The sequence below is a fragment of the Trichechus manatus genome, unplaced genomic scaffold, assembly GCF_000243295.1.
Source record: "Trichechus manatus latirostris isolate Lorelei unplaced genomic scaffold, TriManLat1.0 scaffold00088, whole genome shotgun sequence".
Taxonomy (NCBI): Eukaryota; Metazoa; Chordata; class Mammalia; order Sirenia; family Trichechidae; genus Trichechus; species Trichechus manatus.
Window position 1 is genome coordinate 6,698,259 of NW_004444024.1, and position 17,197 is coordinate 6,715,455.

Consider the following 17,197-nt stretch of genomic DNA (forward strand, 5'->3'; position numbering starts at 1 on the left):
GAATATTAGAGATTTGAATTCCCTATCAGGTAGTTCTAGTGCCTTTTCTTCTACTGGAAAGTCATCTTGTGTTTTATTTTGGATGCCTATGGAACCATCTTGTCCTGTTTTTGTAAATGTTTTAATATTGTCTGCTGTCTTCGGGCCATTCAGTAGTTACGTTCCTCATTTATTGATTGTAGATTTGTTTATTTCGTCCTGCTATTTTGTTTTATTTGGTTATGTCTGAACAGGTGGGCTGTGCATTCTTTGTTGTTTGCTCGTCTGTGGGCACAATACTTTTCACTTCCTTGTCCAATGGGCAGGGTCAGTCACTCAGGTATGGTACAGCAGGGCAGGTCCAGCTGAAGGGGGGTTGCTAGGATGGGTTGTTTTTGGCACGTACTAGGGCTGACAGTGCAGTCTGGGAATCAGTACAGGGTAGGTTTCAGTAGGCCGTGTCTGTGCTGCTTGGGAGTGTGATGTTCAGCGTACAGTGCAGGTAGGCAGGACAGAGGGGGGAGATTGTGATGTGTGGAGCTAAGATGAGTATGGGAAAGAGGAGAGAGGAACAGGAATCAAAAACATACACACAAGCAGAAAAGAGTGCTAAAGGAGCTTGCTATTGGAGTGGAGAGATGATAGACTGAGAAATGCAGAAAAACAAAAATGAAGAAAAAAAGGGTAAAAGAAAAAAAATGAATAAATCGAGAGAAACTGGAAATGAAAAAAGACAAAAAGGGAATAAGAGAGAGAAGAAAACAAAAGAAATAAAAAAAAAGAAACAAGAAAAAAGAAATGCCACCAGGGATGTCCCTGTGCGTCTGCGCAGAGTAAAGGAGTAGCTTCCAAGCCATGTGTACTGCCTGGCTAGAAGGGGCTCCCAAGCCAAGAAAAGAAGAAGAAAACAAACAAATCAAAACAGAACAAATCAGAGCAAACAAACCAACAGAAAAAGCCCCAGGGGTCCCACCAGCTTGGCGGCACAGGCCAGGAAGCAGTTTCACAGTCGAGTGGTGTTTCGCAGCCTTTCAGGAAGAAGCAAAGATGGCGCACGGAGCCAGGTATTTGAGAGAAAGGAGGGGGAGGTGGTGAGAGATAAGGAAGAAATCTAAAGAAGCAGAAGAAAGCAACACCAGCAGCCAACAAATGGCTCTCAGGGAGCCAGCCAATGTCGGCAGGTGGAATCCAAGCAACACTAGGTTGAAGCTGGTATTTCCGGCCAAGAGACTGTGGCTGCAGGAAGCAGAGGAGGCCTAGTTGGGGTAAAGAAGGGTGGGGGTGGGAAAGTGTATATCACTGGTTACCGGTTCTGTCTCCTGCTGGAAGCTCCATGAAGCTGCTTTCTTGTCCCCCTGTTCACTGATCTCTGATAGGAGTCCAAGATGGTGGATCCGTGCTGTGGTAGCTGATAGGGGACCTCTGCATGTATCACTCCTCGCTCTCTGTTCTCAGTCAGTTTCTTATTCCATTCAGTGCTAGGGTGAGTTCTTTATCTCTTCATTTGATGCTTAGGATTTCAGGATTGACATGGGACTCTGTTTGACTTAGTTTTTCAGATCTTTGCTGCAGAGGGACAGCGTGGTGCTTCTGACTATAGCGCCATGTTGCCTGGAAGTCTCTATTTTCTGAGTACTTTTTGACACAAGATGTTCTAGGCTCATTTTGTTCTTTCTCTGGCCTAGGCTTGGAAATCAGCTATTTCTCCATGGAGCCCTGGTTCCTTTTAGTGGAGAATGTAATTTAGAAGCTAGATTCAGGTGCTAGGTATTCAGTTACATCTCTTTTCTGTTAGACTGAGCTAATTGTGGTTAGGAATACTGTCTTTTCATCTTTGAATGATGAATGCCTAGTCCAGTGCCTGGTGTTCAATAAATACTTGGTAAAAAATAAACTAGTGAGTTATTTGGAGCTCTTCACCATGTTTTAATCCAAGGAACATACCAGAGGAATGAATCATGGGAATGTTAACAGTGAGGAAATATTGGAAATCATTCTGCCCCATTATCTTCAAAATATTTGCTGTATATCTGCTGTTTCTAAGTTCCCATATGACAGTTGTTGTTAGGTGCCGTCGAGTCGCTTCCAACTCATAGAGACCCTGTGAGCAACAGAACAAAACACTGCCCAGTCCTGTGCCATCCTCTCAATCATTGTTATGTTTGAGCCCATTGTTGCAGCCACTGTGTCAGTCCATCTTGTAGGGGGTCCTCTTTTTCACTGACTCTCCGTTTTAGCAAGCATGATGTCCTTCTCCAGAGATTGATCCATCCTGATAACATGTCTAAAGTATGTGAGACATACACTTGCCATCCTTGCTTCTAATAAGCATTCTGGCTGTACCTCTTCCAAGACAGTTTTGTTTGTTCTTCTGGCAGACCATAGTATATTCAATATTCAGTATGACAGCTAGATCCCACTTAATACTCCCTTTTTAACCTCTCGGTTTCATCCATCTTCATTTCTTTCCATACAGGCATCATAATGCCAATTCACAGAACAAAAACAGTTTTGTCTTTTTCTGTTTTCCTCAATGTGCTTTAGTTCTCCTTTCCTGAGGTCTTGGTTTACACACAGCATATTTCCAGGATGCTTTAGCAGAAACAAAATAAATAATATTTGCATAGTCTTTAGAGCTTGGAGATGGAAAAAAATTAATATGGAAAGATATAAAAATTCACTGTAAAATACATATTGCCAGATGAAATTTTTAAGGCCATACTTGATTCTATTTTTATTTTTTAATTAATATTAGAGTAGTGATTATCCATAGTATTGTATTGTCTTAGAAAAAAGTTGCTAAGGTCATGTGCCTATCTAGCTCCAAGGAAGCCTGAGAAATCAAGCTTTTATATCTGGACATATTGCCAGCTGAATAAAATCAGTCTTCATAAAATCAGAAGAGAATGGTTACTGGATAAAGCACTAGCAGTGCGGTGGGGGGCGGGGGGCGGGGTGGTGAGGTAATGGGCATGGGAGGAGGGGGAAGGTTCTGGAGAAAAGAGAGTCATTTTGAAAAAGCCCCATTGTACCACCACAATATAGGTTCATTTCTTAACCTGTCATTTGGTATGTTCAGATACTACCTGAGTAACCCATTTCCCATGATTTCTGTTTCCCCAGCTCAAATTTTTCTTCTAAACTTTAAGCCCAGATATCGAGTTTCTGCTAGAGATCTCTACTCGGTTATCTCATTGACACCTCAAACTCTGAGCATATCCAGAAATGAACTCACCATTTTTCTCCCCAGTTTTTCTTCTCTTCATATATTCCCAATTTCAGTAAACAATTTTACCATGCACCTAATTGCCTAAGCTATAAACCAGGCCATCATCCTTAACTTTTCCTTCTTCCTAACTGCCGTATCAAATCAGTCCAAGCCCTAAATATCTCCCTAGTCTGTCCACTTCTCTCCATTCCCACTGGTACATTCCTCGTTCGGGTCACCATCTCTCACCTAGATTGTTGCAATAACCTGGTCTGCTTCCCGTCACTCTTACCTCCCTCTAATTCATTCTCCACCCAGCAAGACAGGGACGTCTTTCTAGTACAAGTCTGATCACACTGAACTGCTGCTGAAACCTTCATTGACTTCCCATGGCTCCTAAAATAAATCCTACTCCTTAACGTTACTTGAAAGGCCATACTTGAACTCTGCTTACCTCTTCATTTTTCTCACTCCTCCCTCCAACAGTATACCCTAGGCTCCTTTATTTTCTTCTAGTCCCCAGAATAAGTTATTCTTGTAACCCTCTTCCACCTTTTAATATGACTGTAAAAACCAGCATGGGGGCAGTGTCTGTTCTCCTCCAGCACCACAAGGGGGAAGGAGAAATAAGATCAACAGCAAAAGGCTGACTCCCGTGAGGCAGAGGCCAGACAAGCCTGCTCTTTCTACCATCGTTACTAATTCTTATACCAGCCATCCCTCACATAGTACTCTCTACTTTTCTGGTAGGTTCGATAATTCATTGCAGTGGCCACACAGAACTCAAAGACCATACTAACAATTATGGGGTTTATTATAAGGGAAGTAACAGTTAAAATTCAGGCTCAGGAACGCTCAGAATACACAGTTCTTCCATCAGGATAGCTTCTCCCCAGCTGTGCTCACAGTCATGTCTCTCCCTGGCCATCAGTCTCTGCCCAGAGGCACTCAGGTTTTTCGCTCCTTGGGCTGGGAAGCCCACGGTGCTGACTCCTGCTGCTGGATCTCTCCTTCTTTGGTGGTGGTGGGCTCCTCCTCCTCTCTGCTCTGGAATTGGCTCTCTTTTAAGACAAAACTGACCAATCCCCTTGGTAGGCCACAATTACCCTATCACACAGTCCCACCCAATCACTTGGTTGGGAGTTACAAGATCATAGCTAGAAAAGCCACACACGAATGTTAGTCACTGCAATGACTAATTCCTACTCATACTTTAGATACAAAATTAAACATCCTCCATGAAAATCTTCCTGAATTCCCTAAGTCTAGATTAGGTGGCCTTCCTGTGTGCTCACAAAGTACTCTGTACAGTCCCTGTCACCGAGTTATAATACTGTATTATAATTGCCTGGGTACTTGTCTCTCATTAGATTGTAATTGCCATGAGAGCAGGGATCACGCCTTTCTTGTTCACCATTTACAGAAGTATAGCTGCAGTTATGGGTTCGAGATGGCAATAAGACTTTAATAGGTTTTAATCTAATAATATGTTTACTTAGCTTTATAGAAGGTACAGGGTCAGGGATACAGGAGGTATGGCATCTTCATTTCATCAGGAGTCACAGAACTATCTGTATACACAGCTTCTTTTGCCCCCTCATCCACACAGGGTATATATAGTTGCCAAGGATGAGAGCTAAGTGTAGTGGGGGTTGTTGTAACATATAGAAGCTACAGCCCTTTTTTCCTACCGATCTTTATATTGAGTATCTTTTATATTGTTCTCATGCAGGCCCAAAGCCTCCAACCTGGGTGCAGTCCTTCACAACCACCAAAGCGAACGCAACATTCTCCATTTATTTTAACTCTGCTGTAACCAATGTACAGGAAAACCAAGGTCATCCTCTGGCAGGCCTGCATTAGCCCAGGCCTGTTGTTAACCCTTTACTCATACCATTATATCCCCAGGGCCTAGTACAATGCTCAATAAATATTTGTTGGATTCTGTTTAATAGAGAGACCACAAATAGTTTCTATGGCTATATTATAAGATCCTGGAGATAAGAGATAATAGCTCAAGAGGTAGGCAGGAATCAGATCAAGGCCTCAAATGCCATGCTAATTTAGATGTTAACCTGTAGGACAGGAGATAGAGACTGAAAAAGAATGAAAGGGTTAGATTTGCTTGTTAGAAAGAATATTTTGGCAGCATTGTAGAGAACAGATTAGAGAATGATTAAACTAGAGTTAAATTTCCCCCCTGTGATCAATTTTCCAGGTAGTAGTACCCACCCAATACTTAATGTAGAAGAGGGAGAGGTTAATTGATAGAGCCAGATCTAAGAGGATGTGGGAGCATATAAAGAACCCAGGGGAATAGATTAGCCTTGGTCAAGAAGTGGTCATCTGTCTCTTTAGAGACTAGGGATGGAGACAGAATGCAGGGGGAGGATGCTTGAGAACATAGAGACATTTAGGAGGAGAGTTTAAAGAGTTTAGGTTTATAATCTGTGAAATAGGAAGCACAATCATTTGCTGAAAGTGAAGCTAGGGAGTGTGAGGCAAAATTATAACATTTGTTTAGGTTTTAACAGATATTTAAAACTTCATCTAACCTTCAAAAATTAAAATTAACATAGGACTTCTGATATTAGTTGGCAGGCTCTTAATTATTCCTCCGAGGTTGACATGACTCCTTTTTAAATAATAATTTTTTTTTTTAATTGTGCTCTTTAAAATGTAATGAAAGGTAAGAAATGTTCACATTTAGTCAGGATGGCTATTTTGGGGGGTAAAGTATACTTCCTCTGCCAAAGAATAATGATCAACTAATTTCATTTAACTTTCTTATTCAGGTCATGTATGGAATGTTGGTCTTCACATTAGTACTACGATCTATTTATATTGTTACATGGTAAGTAGTTTGGATCATCAACACTATGATTATAGAGTATCACCAGACTTATAACAGTGAAACTATAGCCTAAATTTAAATAACACAATAAAAACCCAGCTCCAGCAGGGATGTTGATAGAAAACTATAACCCAACATTTATTATGGCATATTACAAAGAATATTGGTTCTTCAAGCAAGTTGTTAATACGCATTACATGAAACAAGAGTTCTAAAATCAAAGAAATATGAGGAAGGCTGTGTATGATGGCCTTCTTTTGAATATGTACAGGATACATTAATATATTTAAAAACTTGAAAAATCCTATGTTTCTTAAACCTACTTGACTAGGGAACGCTTTTATGTAACACCTCTCAAGGAAGGCTACTGTTGTCACAAAGAATCAATATTCCGTGAAACATCATTTGGGAAACGGATATAATTTTTATAGAGTTAATGAGGATTGAAAAAGAAATAACATTCGTGTGAGTACCTTAAATAGGGCCTGGCCGTAGTATAGCAGGTGCTCATAAATAAATAATATGATTTGTGGGTTTGTTCTCTTTTTTATTTTTTAGTTAAACTTTTAATTTTAAGATAATTGCGGAAGCATATGCGTTTGTAAGAAATAATGTAGAGAGACACCCTGTACCTATTACCCGATTTCTTCCAATGGTAACATCTTGCAAAACTACAGTACAGTATCGCAACCAGGATTTAACATTGATATAGTCAAGATGCAGAACAATTCCATCACCACAAGGTCCCTGAGTTGTCCTTTTATAGCCATATCCACTTCCTCCTGCCTCCCCAGCCTCTCTCCCTCTGCCCCCTGTCCTTAACCCCTGGCAACCACTAATCTGTTCTCCATTTCTATAATTTTATAATTTCAAAAATGTTATATAAATGAAATAACATCGTATATAGCCTTTGAATTGGCTTTGCACTAAGCATAATTCTCTGAAGATTCATCCAACTTGTTGACTGTGTCAATAGTTCATTCCTTTTTATTGCTGAGTAGTATTCATGGTATGGATGTACTACAGTTTAACCATTCACCTGTTGGACATCTGGGTTTCAGGTTTTAGGCTAAGGTACAGGGAATCTCTCTGTATTATTTCTTACAAATGCATGTGCTTCTACAATTATCTCAAAAGTTTAATTAAAAAACAAAAAAGAGAACAACCTACAAATCATGAACATTTGTGTATAGATTTCTGTGTGAACATAAATTCTCATTTCTCTGGAATAAATGCCCAGGAGTGGAATTGCTGGGTTGTATGTTCTTTGCATGTTTAGTTTTTTTTTTTTTTTTTAAACTGTCAGCTGTTTTCCAGAGTAGCTGTACCATTTTACATTTCCACAAGGAATGTATGAGGATCCAGTTGCTCTACATCCTCACTAGCATTTGGTGTTGTCACTTTTTTATTTTAGCCATTCTAACAGGTGCATAGGGATATCTCATTGTGGTTTTAATTTGCATTTCCCTAATGACTAAAGATGTTGAACATCTCTTTGTGTGCTTATTTTCCATCTGTGTATCCTCTTCAGAGTACTGTCTGTTTATGTCTTTTGTCCATTTACTAATAGGATTGTTTATTTTCTTTGATGGTTGGGATTTGAGTGTTCTTTATATATTCCAGATACTAGTCCTTTGTCAGATATGTGGTCTGCAGATATTTTCTCCTGCTTTATACTTTGTCTTTTCATCCTCTTTACAGGATCTTTTCGTAGTACCAATTTTGATGAGGTCCAGTTTATATCAAGTTTCCTCTTTTGTATTGTGCTTTTAGTGTCAAATCTAAGAATGCTGTGCCTAGGCTTAGATCCCAAAGATTTTCTCCTATTTTTTTTTCCTAAAAGTTTGTGTGATGGGTAAGGTTGTGTGTCAACTTGGCTGGACCGTGATTTTCAGTGGTTTGGCGGTTGTATGATGTGGTAATCACTTCCATGATGAGATTTGATATAATGTGACCACCTCCGTGACGGGATCTGCTGTGAGCAGCCAGTCAGTTGAAAGGGAGTTTCCTTGGGTGTGTGGCCTGCATCGAATGTAAGTGGACATTCTGGCAAGGCTCATGGGCTTTTGCTCCTTCTGGATCCTGCAGCTGGCTCCTGTTCATCTGACCTCTGGTTCTTGGGACTTGAGCTAGCAGCTTACCTGGGATCTTGCCTGCAGATCTTGGGATTTGTCGATCATCGCAGCCTGTGAGCAAGAGCCCTGCTTTCTGACCTGCTGATCTTAGGTTCACCAGCCCCTGCGATTATGTGAATCAGGGGAAGCCATTTCCTTGATATAAATCGCTCTCTATATATACCTACACGCTTTACTGGTTTTGTTTCTCTAGAGAACCCAACCTAAGACATTTGGTATCAAGAGTGGTTCTAGAGAAACAGAATTGTAAAGATGAGTTTTCTAAATTGATTCTCAAGTCTGGTTAGTCTTAAAGATGTTGATGACTCTGCTTTCAGTTGTAAAGAGGGCACTGCTAATCCATGGCGTGAAGTGGCAATAAAAGTACGCAAAATATCACCACCAATAGATCAGGTATTGGTGAAAGGGGAGGCTCCGGGAGATTGCATGTGTGATACCTTTCTACGGTTTTGTCATAATGAGAATTATAAGGAAGCTTGTGAAAGAAAGAGATGAGCTCAGGGCTTCAGAGTCAGAGCTCAAGTGCCACATAAACGACCTCAAAGTTTCCACTTGTGCCTTGAAAGAAAGCCTTATTTCTTGTAGTAACAGGTCTGATATTGCTGAAAACCAATCCTAGAGTCTTATCATAAGAGAGGCTGAATTACAATGCCAGCTCAACTGCCAACCTCAAGAGGGGTCTGAAGTTAAATTGAGGGCATTGATTGGGAAGAAATGGGATCCTGAAACTTGGGATGGGAACATATGGGCAGATAATCAGGAAGCTGGAGACACTGAGCCCCTAAATTCCATTGAATCACTCCTGCCAACAGAACCAGCCTTCTCAGTCCCATCTGTAGCGATTACTCCATGTTTGTCTGCTAAACCACCTTCCCCAGTAAAACCATTAGCGCCTTCACCCCATCTAATGAGATTAACCCAGCTGCATCTAAACAGCCTTTGTCTGAATCATTGCCTGGGGCATTGCCTGAGACAGATGCTTTACAAGACAATGCTGAAAATTCCAAAACATTTCCCCACCACCTATTTTGGCTTCTAGACATATAAGTAGACTTAAGTCCCAATAAGCCCCAAAAGGTTAAGTACAAAGTGTGACCCAGGAGGAGGTATGCTACACTCAAAAAGAACTACTTTACTTTTCTAATATGTGCAAAGAGAAACCTGGGGAATATGTATGGGAATGGCTATTAATGGTGTGGGATAATGGTACAGGGAACATAAAGATGGATCAGTCTGAGTTTATTGATATGGGCCCAGTAAGCACAGATTCTTCATCTAGTGTTTCAGCTCCAGAAGTTAGGAAAGGATCTAATAGTTTATTTGGTTGGGTCGCTGAAGCATGGATTACATAGTGACTTACGCTAAATCAAGTTGAAGTACCAGACTTGCCTTGGTGTACTGTTGAAGAAGGTATCCAAAGGCTTAGGGAAATTAGCATGCTGGAATGGATTTATCAGGTTAGACCCACAGATCCACACATGGAATGCCCAGAGGACATACCTTTTACCACAACTGTGAGGAACAAATTTGTGAAGGGAGCTCCAGCATCCTTGAAGACTGCTGTGATTGCTGTTTTATGTAAGTCAGATTTGACAGTGGCAACTGACCTAACTGAACTAAGACACCTAACTACAGTTGGGTTGATTGGACCCCATGGTGGTAGGGGCCAAGTGGTGGCACTTATTTGACAAAGACAAGGTGGCGTGGTTACCGTAATGGACAGCGGAGTCAGTGCAGTAATCAGAAGTCTGACTCGTATGGACTTACAGCATTGGCTACTTAGTCATGGTGTCCCTAGGAGTGAAATAGATAGGAAATCTACTAAATATTTACTTGATCTATACTAGCAGATGAATTCTACGTCAAGTGAACAGCAGTCTAACTCGAGTCGCCAGAATAGAGAATCACGGTCCCTCAATCAATTCCCAGACTTGAGAGAGTTTAAAGACCCACAACCCCTTGAATGAGGGGAAGGCTGGGTCCCCTTGAGGAAGGACTTCAATACACTGCCAAAAACTTATACTGTTAATCTTTCTCCCAGCATTCCCAAAGGGATCTACAGCCTTTTACGAGGGTGATTGTTCATTGGGGAAAAGGAAATAATCAGACTTTTGGGGGATTACTGGATACCAGATCTGAACTGACACTAATTCCGGGAGATCCGAAACATCACTATGACCAGCCAGTCAGAGTACGGGCATATGGAGGTCAGTTTATTAATGGAGTCTTAGCTTATGTCCATCTTACAGTAGGTCCGGTGGGTCCCTGAATCCTTCCTATAGTGATTTCCCTGGTTCAGAAATGCGTAATTGGAACAGATACACTCAGCAACTGGCAGAACCCCCATGTTGAATCCCTGACAAATGGAGTAAAGGTTATTATGGTATGAAAAGCCAAGTGGATGCCATTAGAACTGCCCCTACCTAGGAAAATAGTAAACCAAAAGCAATACTGCCTCCTTGAAGCGATTGCGGAGATTACTGCCACCCATCAAGGACTTGAAGGATGTGGAGGTGGTGATTCCCACCACATCTCCATTCAACTCACCTATTTGGCCTGTACAAAAAACAGATGGATCTTGGAGAATGACAGTGGATTATTGAAAACTTAACTAGGTGGTGACTCCAATTGCAGCTGCTGTTCCAGATGTGGTTTCATTGCTTGAGCAAATTAATACATCTCCTGGCACCTGGTATGCAGCCATTGATCTGGCTAATGCCTTTTTCTCCATACCTGTTTTGAAGGACCACCAGAAGCAATTTGCCTTCAACTGGCAAGGCCAGAAATATACCTGTACTTGCCTACATCAGGGCTACATCAACTCTCCAGCCCTATGTCATAATTTAGTCCTCAGGGACCTTGATCACCTTTCCCTTCTACAGGATGTCAGACTGGTCAATTACATTGATGATGTTATGCTGATTGGACCTAGTAAGAAAGAAGTGTCAATGACTCTGGACTTATTGGTATAATATTTGTGTGCTGGAGGGTAGGAAATTAATCCCACAAAAATTCAGGCTCCTTCCACCTCAGTGAAATTTCTAGGGGTCCAGTGGTGTGGGGCATGTCAAGATATTCCTTCTAAAGTGAAAGATAAGGTATTGCATCTGGCCCCTTCCACAACTAAAAAGGAGGCAGAACACCTAGTGGGTCTCTTTGGATTTTGGAGGCAACATATTCCTCATGTGGGTGTGCTGCTCCAGCCTATTTATCAAGTGACTCAAACAGCCGCTAGTTTTGAGCGGGGCCCAGACCAAGAGAAGGCTCTGCAACAGGTTCAGCCTGCTGCGCCAAGCCATTCTGCCCCTTGGGCCGTATGATCCAGCTGATCCAATGGTGCTTGAAGTTTCAGTGGCAGGTAGAGATGCTGTTTGGAGTCTTTGGCAGGCCCCTATTGGTGAATCACAGTGCAGACCCTTAGAATTTTGGAGTAAAGCCCTGCCATCCTCTGCAGATAACTACTCTCCTTTTGAGAAACAGCTTTGGGCTTGTTACTGGGCCTTAGTAGAGACTGAATGCTTAACCATGGGAAACCAAGTCACCATGCGGCCTGAGCTGCCCATCATGAACTGGGTGTCATCTGACCCACAGAGTCATAAAGTTGGCTGTACACAGCAGCGCTCCATCATTAAATGAAAGTGGTATATATGATATTGGGCCCAGCAGGACCTGAAGGCACAAGTAAGTTACATGAGGAACTGGCCCAAATGCCCATGGTCTCCCCTCCTGTCACATTACCTTCCATCTCCCAGTCTGTACCTGTGGCATCATGGAGAGTTCCTTATGATCAGTTGACTGAAGAAGAGAAAATTTGTGCCTGATTTACAGATAGTTCTATGCGATATGCATGCAGCACTCGAAAGTAGACAGCGGCAGCACTACAGCCCCTTTCTGGGACCTCCCTGAAGGACAGTGGTGGAGGGAAATCCTCCCAACGGGCAGAACTTCGAGCAGTGCACTGGTTGTTCATTTTACTTGGAAGGGGAGGTGTCCAGATGTGCGATTATATTCTGATTCATGGGCTGTGGCCAGTGGTTTGGCTGGATGGTCAGAGACTTGGAAGGAACATGATTGCAAAATTGGAGACAAGGAGGTATGGGGAAGAGGTATGTGGATAGATCTCTCTGAATGGGTCCAAGAACTATATATATTTACTTATATGCTTTACTGGCTTTGCTTCTCTAGATAACTCAGCCTAAGACAGTTTGTATAGTTCTATGTTTTACAGTTAAGACTGTGATTCATTTTGAGTTAATTTCTGTATAAGGTTTGAAGCTTAGGTCACATTTTGTTTGGTTTTTTTTTTGCCTATGGATATCCAGTTGCTGCAGAAACATTTGTTGAAAAGGCTACTATTTCACCATTGAATTGCTTTTTCACCTTTGTTAAAAATCGTTTAGATACATTTGTGTGCATTTTTTTCTGGATTCTCTATTCCGTTCCATTGACCTGTGTGTCTGTCTGTCTGCCAATACCACAGTCTTGATTACTGTATGTATATAATAAGTTTTCAAATCACATAGATTGATTCTTCTCTTTCAAAATTGCTTTAGCTATAATATCCATATGCCTACAAGGAAGACCGGTTAGTACCACTGTTATTCAAATTTACACACCAATCACTAAGGCCAAAGATGAAGAAGTCGAAGATTTTTACCAACTTCGGCAGTCTGAAATTGATCGAGCATGCAATCAGGGTGCATTGATAATTATTGGTGATTGGAATGGGAAAGTTGGAAACGAAGAAGGATCGGTAGTTGGAAAATACGGCCTTGGTGATAGAAACGATGCCAGAGATCGCATGATAGAATTTTGCAAGACCAACGACTTGTTCATTGCAAATACATTTTTTTTACAACATAAACAGCGACTATATGCATGGACCTCACCAGATGGAATACACAGGAATCAAATTGACTACCACTGTGGAAAGAGACAATGGAAAAGCTCAATATCATCAGTCAGAACTAGGCTGGGGTGGACTGTGTAACAGACCATCAGTTGCATATACAAGTTCAGGTTGAAGCTGAAGAAAATTAGAACAAGTCCACAAGAGCCAAAGTATGGCCTTGAGTGTATCCCACCTGAATTTAGAGACCATCTCAAGAATAGATTTGACGCATTGAGCACTAATGACCAAAGACTAGATGAGTTGTGGAATGACATCAAAGACATTATACAGGAAGAAAGCAAGAGGTCATTTAAAAGACAGGGAAGAAAAAAAAGACCAAAATGGATGTCAGAAGAGACTCTGAAACTTGCTCTTAAATGTCAAGTAGCTAAAGCAAATGCAAGAAATGATGAAGTAAAAGAGCTGAACAGAAGATTTGAAAGGGCAGCTCAAGAAGACAAAGGAAAGTATTATAATGACATGTGCAAAGATCTGGAGATAGAAAACCAAAAGGGAAGAACATGCTCAGCATTTCTTAAGCTGAAAGAACTGAAGAAAAAAATTCAAGCCTCGAATTGCAATATTGAAGAATTCTATGGGGAAAATATTAAATGATGCAGGAAGCATCAAAAGAAGATGGGAGGAATCCAGAGTCACTGTACAAAAAAGAATTGGTTGACGTTCAACCATTTTAGGAGGTAGCACATGATCAGGAACCGATGGTACTGAAGGAGGAAGTCCAAGCTGCACTGAAGGCATTGGTGAAAAACAGGGATCCAAGAATTGACAGAATGCCAACTGAGATCTTTTAACAAATGATGCAACGCTTGAAGTACTCATTCGTCTATGCCAAGAAATTTGGAAGACAGCTACCTGGCCAACCGACTGGAAGAGATTCGTATTTATGCCTATTCCAAAGAAAGATGATTCAACTAAATGTGGAAATTATCAAATAATATCATTAATGTCTTACACAAGTAAAATTTTGGTGAAGATGATTCAAAAGCAGCTGTAGCAGTACATTAACAGGGAACTGCCAGAAATTCAAGCTGGATTCAGAAGAGGACATGAAATGAGGGATGTCATTGCTGATGTCAGATGGATCTTGGCTGAAAGCAGAGAATACCAGAAAGATGTTTACCTGTGTTTTATTGACTATGAAAAAGCATTCGACTGTGTGAATCATAACAAATTATGAATAACTTTGAAAAGAGTGGGAGTTCCAGAACTCTTAATTGTGCTCATGAGGAACCTGTACATAAATCAAGAGGCAGTCATTCAAACATAACAACAGGATACTGTATGGTTTAAAGTTAGAAAAGGTTTGCATCAGGTTTATATCCTTTCACCATACTTATTCAGTCTGTCTGCTGAGCAAACAATATGAGAAGCTGGACTGCATGAAGCAGAACATGGCATCAGGATTGGAGAAAGACTCTTTAACAATCTGTGTTATGCAAATGATACAACCTTGCTTGCTGAAAGTGAAGAGGACTTGTAGCACTTACTGATGAAGAAGAACAAAGACCACAGCCTTCAGTATAGATTACACCTCAACGTAAAGAAAACAAAAATCCTCACTACTGGACCAGTAAGCAACATCATGATAAACGGATAAAAAATTGAAGTTGTCAAGGATTTCATTTTACTTGGATCCACAGTCAGTGCCCATTAAAGCAGCAGTAAAGAAATCAAACGACGCATTGCTTTGGGCAAATCTACTACAAAAGACTCCTTTAAAGTGTTAAAAAGCAAAGATGTCACCTTGAAGACTAAAGTGTGCCTGACCCAAGCCATGGATAGTGAATAAGTAAGCAGAAGAATTGACGCCTTTGAGTCATGGTATTGGCGAAGAATACTGAATATACCATGGACTGCCAGAAGAACGAACAAAACTGTCTTGGAAGAAGTACAGCCAGAATGGTCCTTAAAAGCAAGGATGGTGAGACTACATCTCACATACTTTGGACATGTTATCAGGAAGGATCAGTCCCTGGAGAAGGACATCATGCTTGGTAAAGTAGAGGGTCAGCAAAAAAGAGAAAGACCTTCCACGAGATGGACTGACATAGTGGCTGCAACAGCAGGCTCAAGCATAACAAAAGTATGTGGGGATGGCCCAGGACCGGGCAGTGTTTCATTCTTTTGTACATAGGGTTGCTGTGAGTCGGAACTGACTCAGCAGCACCTAACAACAACAATGACATAGTGTTTGTGAGTGTTTCTCTTTGTCTCGCTTTTTTAGTGATTACTCTCACTATTACATTATATATTTATAACTTACTACAGTCTACTGGTATTAACATTTTACTAGTTCTAGTGAAGTGCAGAAACCTTACCCCCCCATCTCCTTTACCCTTCCCTGTTTAAAATATAATTGTCTTAAATATTTTCTCTACACGCATTTAGAACCACATCAGACAAGATTATGATTTTTGCCTCAACCATCAAACATAATTTAGAAAACTCAAGAGGAGAAGGAAAATGTATTTATCCATATTTTTACTCTTTCTGTTGTTCTTTCTTCCTTCCTGACGTTCCAGTATTCCTTCTTTTATCATTTCCTTTCTGTTCAGATAACTTAGTCATTCTTTTAGGGTTGATCTGCTGGCAACAAATTCTGTTTCCCTTCATCTAAGAATGTCTTGATTTCCATTTCATTTTTTTTTTTAATAAGGCTTTTTTTTTTTACTTTAGATGAAGGTTTACAGAACAAACTAGCTTCTCATTAAACAGTTAGTACACATATTGTTTTATGACATTGGTTAACAACCCCACAACATGTCAACACTCTCCCTTCTTGACCTTGGAATTCCTATTACCAGCTTTCCTGTCCCCTCCTGCCTTCTAGTCCTTGCCCCTGGGCTTGTGTGCCCCTTTAGTCTCATTTTGTTTTATGGGCCTGTCTAATCTTTGTCTGAAGGGTGAACCTCAGGAGTGACTTCATTACCGACTAAGAGGGTGTCTGGGGGCCATACTCTTGAGAATTTCTGCAGTCTCTGTCAAGCCAGTAAGTCTGGTCCTTTTTTGTGAGTTATAATTTTGTTCTACATTTTTCTCCAGCTCTGTCCAAGACCCTCTATTGTGATCCCTGTCAGAGCAGTTGGTGGTAGCTGGGCACCATCTAGTTGTACTGGACTCAGTCTGGTGGAGGCCATGGTAGTTGTGGTCCACTAGTCCTTTGGACTAATTTTCCCTTGTGTCTTTAGTTTTCTTCATTCTGTCTTGTTCCCGAAGGGGTGAGACCGGTGGAGTATTTTAGATGGCTGCTCACATCTATTTCATTCTTGAAGGATATTTTCACCAGATATAGGATTCTAGGTCGATAGTTCTTTTCTTTCAGAACTTGAAATAGTTGTGCCACTTTTTTCTGGCCTTAAGATTTTCTGATGAGAAATCCTCTGTGATTCTGATTGTTTTTCCCCTACAGATAACCTGTTGTTTCTCTCTCACTGCTTTCAAGATTTTTCCTTTGTCTTTAATTTTCAGAAATTAGACTATGGTGTGTCTTGATGTGAATTCAGAACCAGATTAAGTCAGGGAGAGGAGTGGTAGTATGTAAGGCATTCATTTACTAGTGTTGAGCTCGGTTGTGCCTCATGGCTCTGGAGAGCCTACGTCTTGCTCATTCAACATTTCTGTTGGTTTTGAAAGCATCTAATGCCAATATTAAGTTGTTTTCTACTTAAAATAATTTCTATTATATGCAATTGAATCCTGGTTGATACCTCTAGATAAATATACTAAAATTACTGAAAACCAAAGACAAACATCTTAAAAACATCGCATCCAGAGATAAAAGACATATTATCAACAAAGGAATAGCAGTTAGTCTCCAACAGACTTATCAAAAACAACAATGGAAGCCAAAATGCAGTGGACTATTATCTTCACAATGTTGGGAGAAATTAACCATCAACTTAGAATTGTATACCCTTTTAAGAATAAGGGTTAAATAAAGACATTTCAGAGAAACGAAAATGGATGGAGTTTACTAGTGCCCCTTACTAAAAAACCTTCAAAAAGATATTTTTTAGGAAGATCTGAAATGCAGGAAGGAATAGTGAAGGAGAAAAAATTATAAACCCATGGGAGTATCTGAACAAAATATTGACTTATTTTAAAATAAT

The 17,197-nt window shown here is 40.7% G+C and overlaps 1 protein-coding gene across 4 annotated transcripts in view; it reads left to right on the forward strand.

The window, feature by feature from the left end:
* Positions 1-17,197, forward strand: part of ACER3 (alkaline ceramidase 3) — a 180,719-nt gene that overhangs the window by 144,059 nt on the left and 19,463 nt on the right. For all 4 annotated transcript variants that reach the window (XM_004381987.1, XM_023736579.1, XM_023736580.1 and 1 more), the window contains exon 7: positions 5,983-6,041. In XM_004381987.1, coding sequence (XP_004382044.1) covers positions 5,983-6,041 — 59 coding nt within the window. The remainder of the gene's footprint in view (positions 1-5,982; positions 6,042-17,197) is intronic.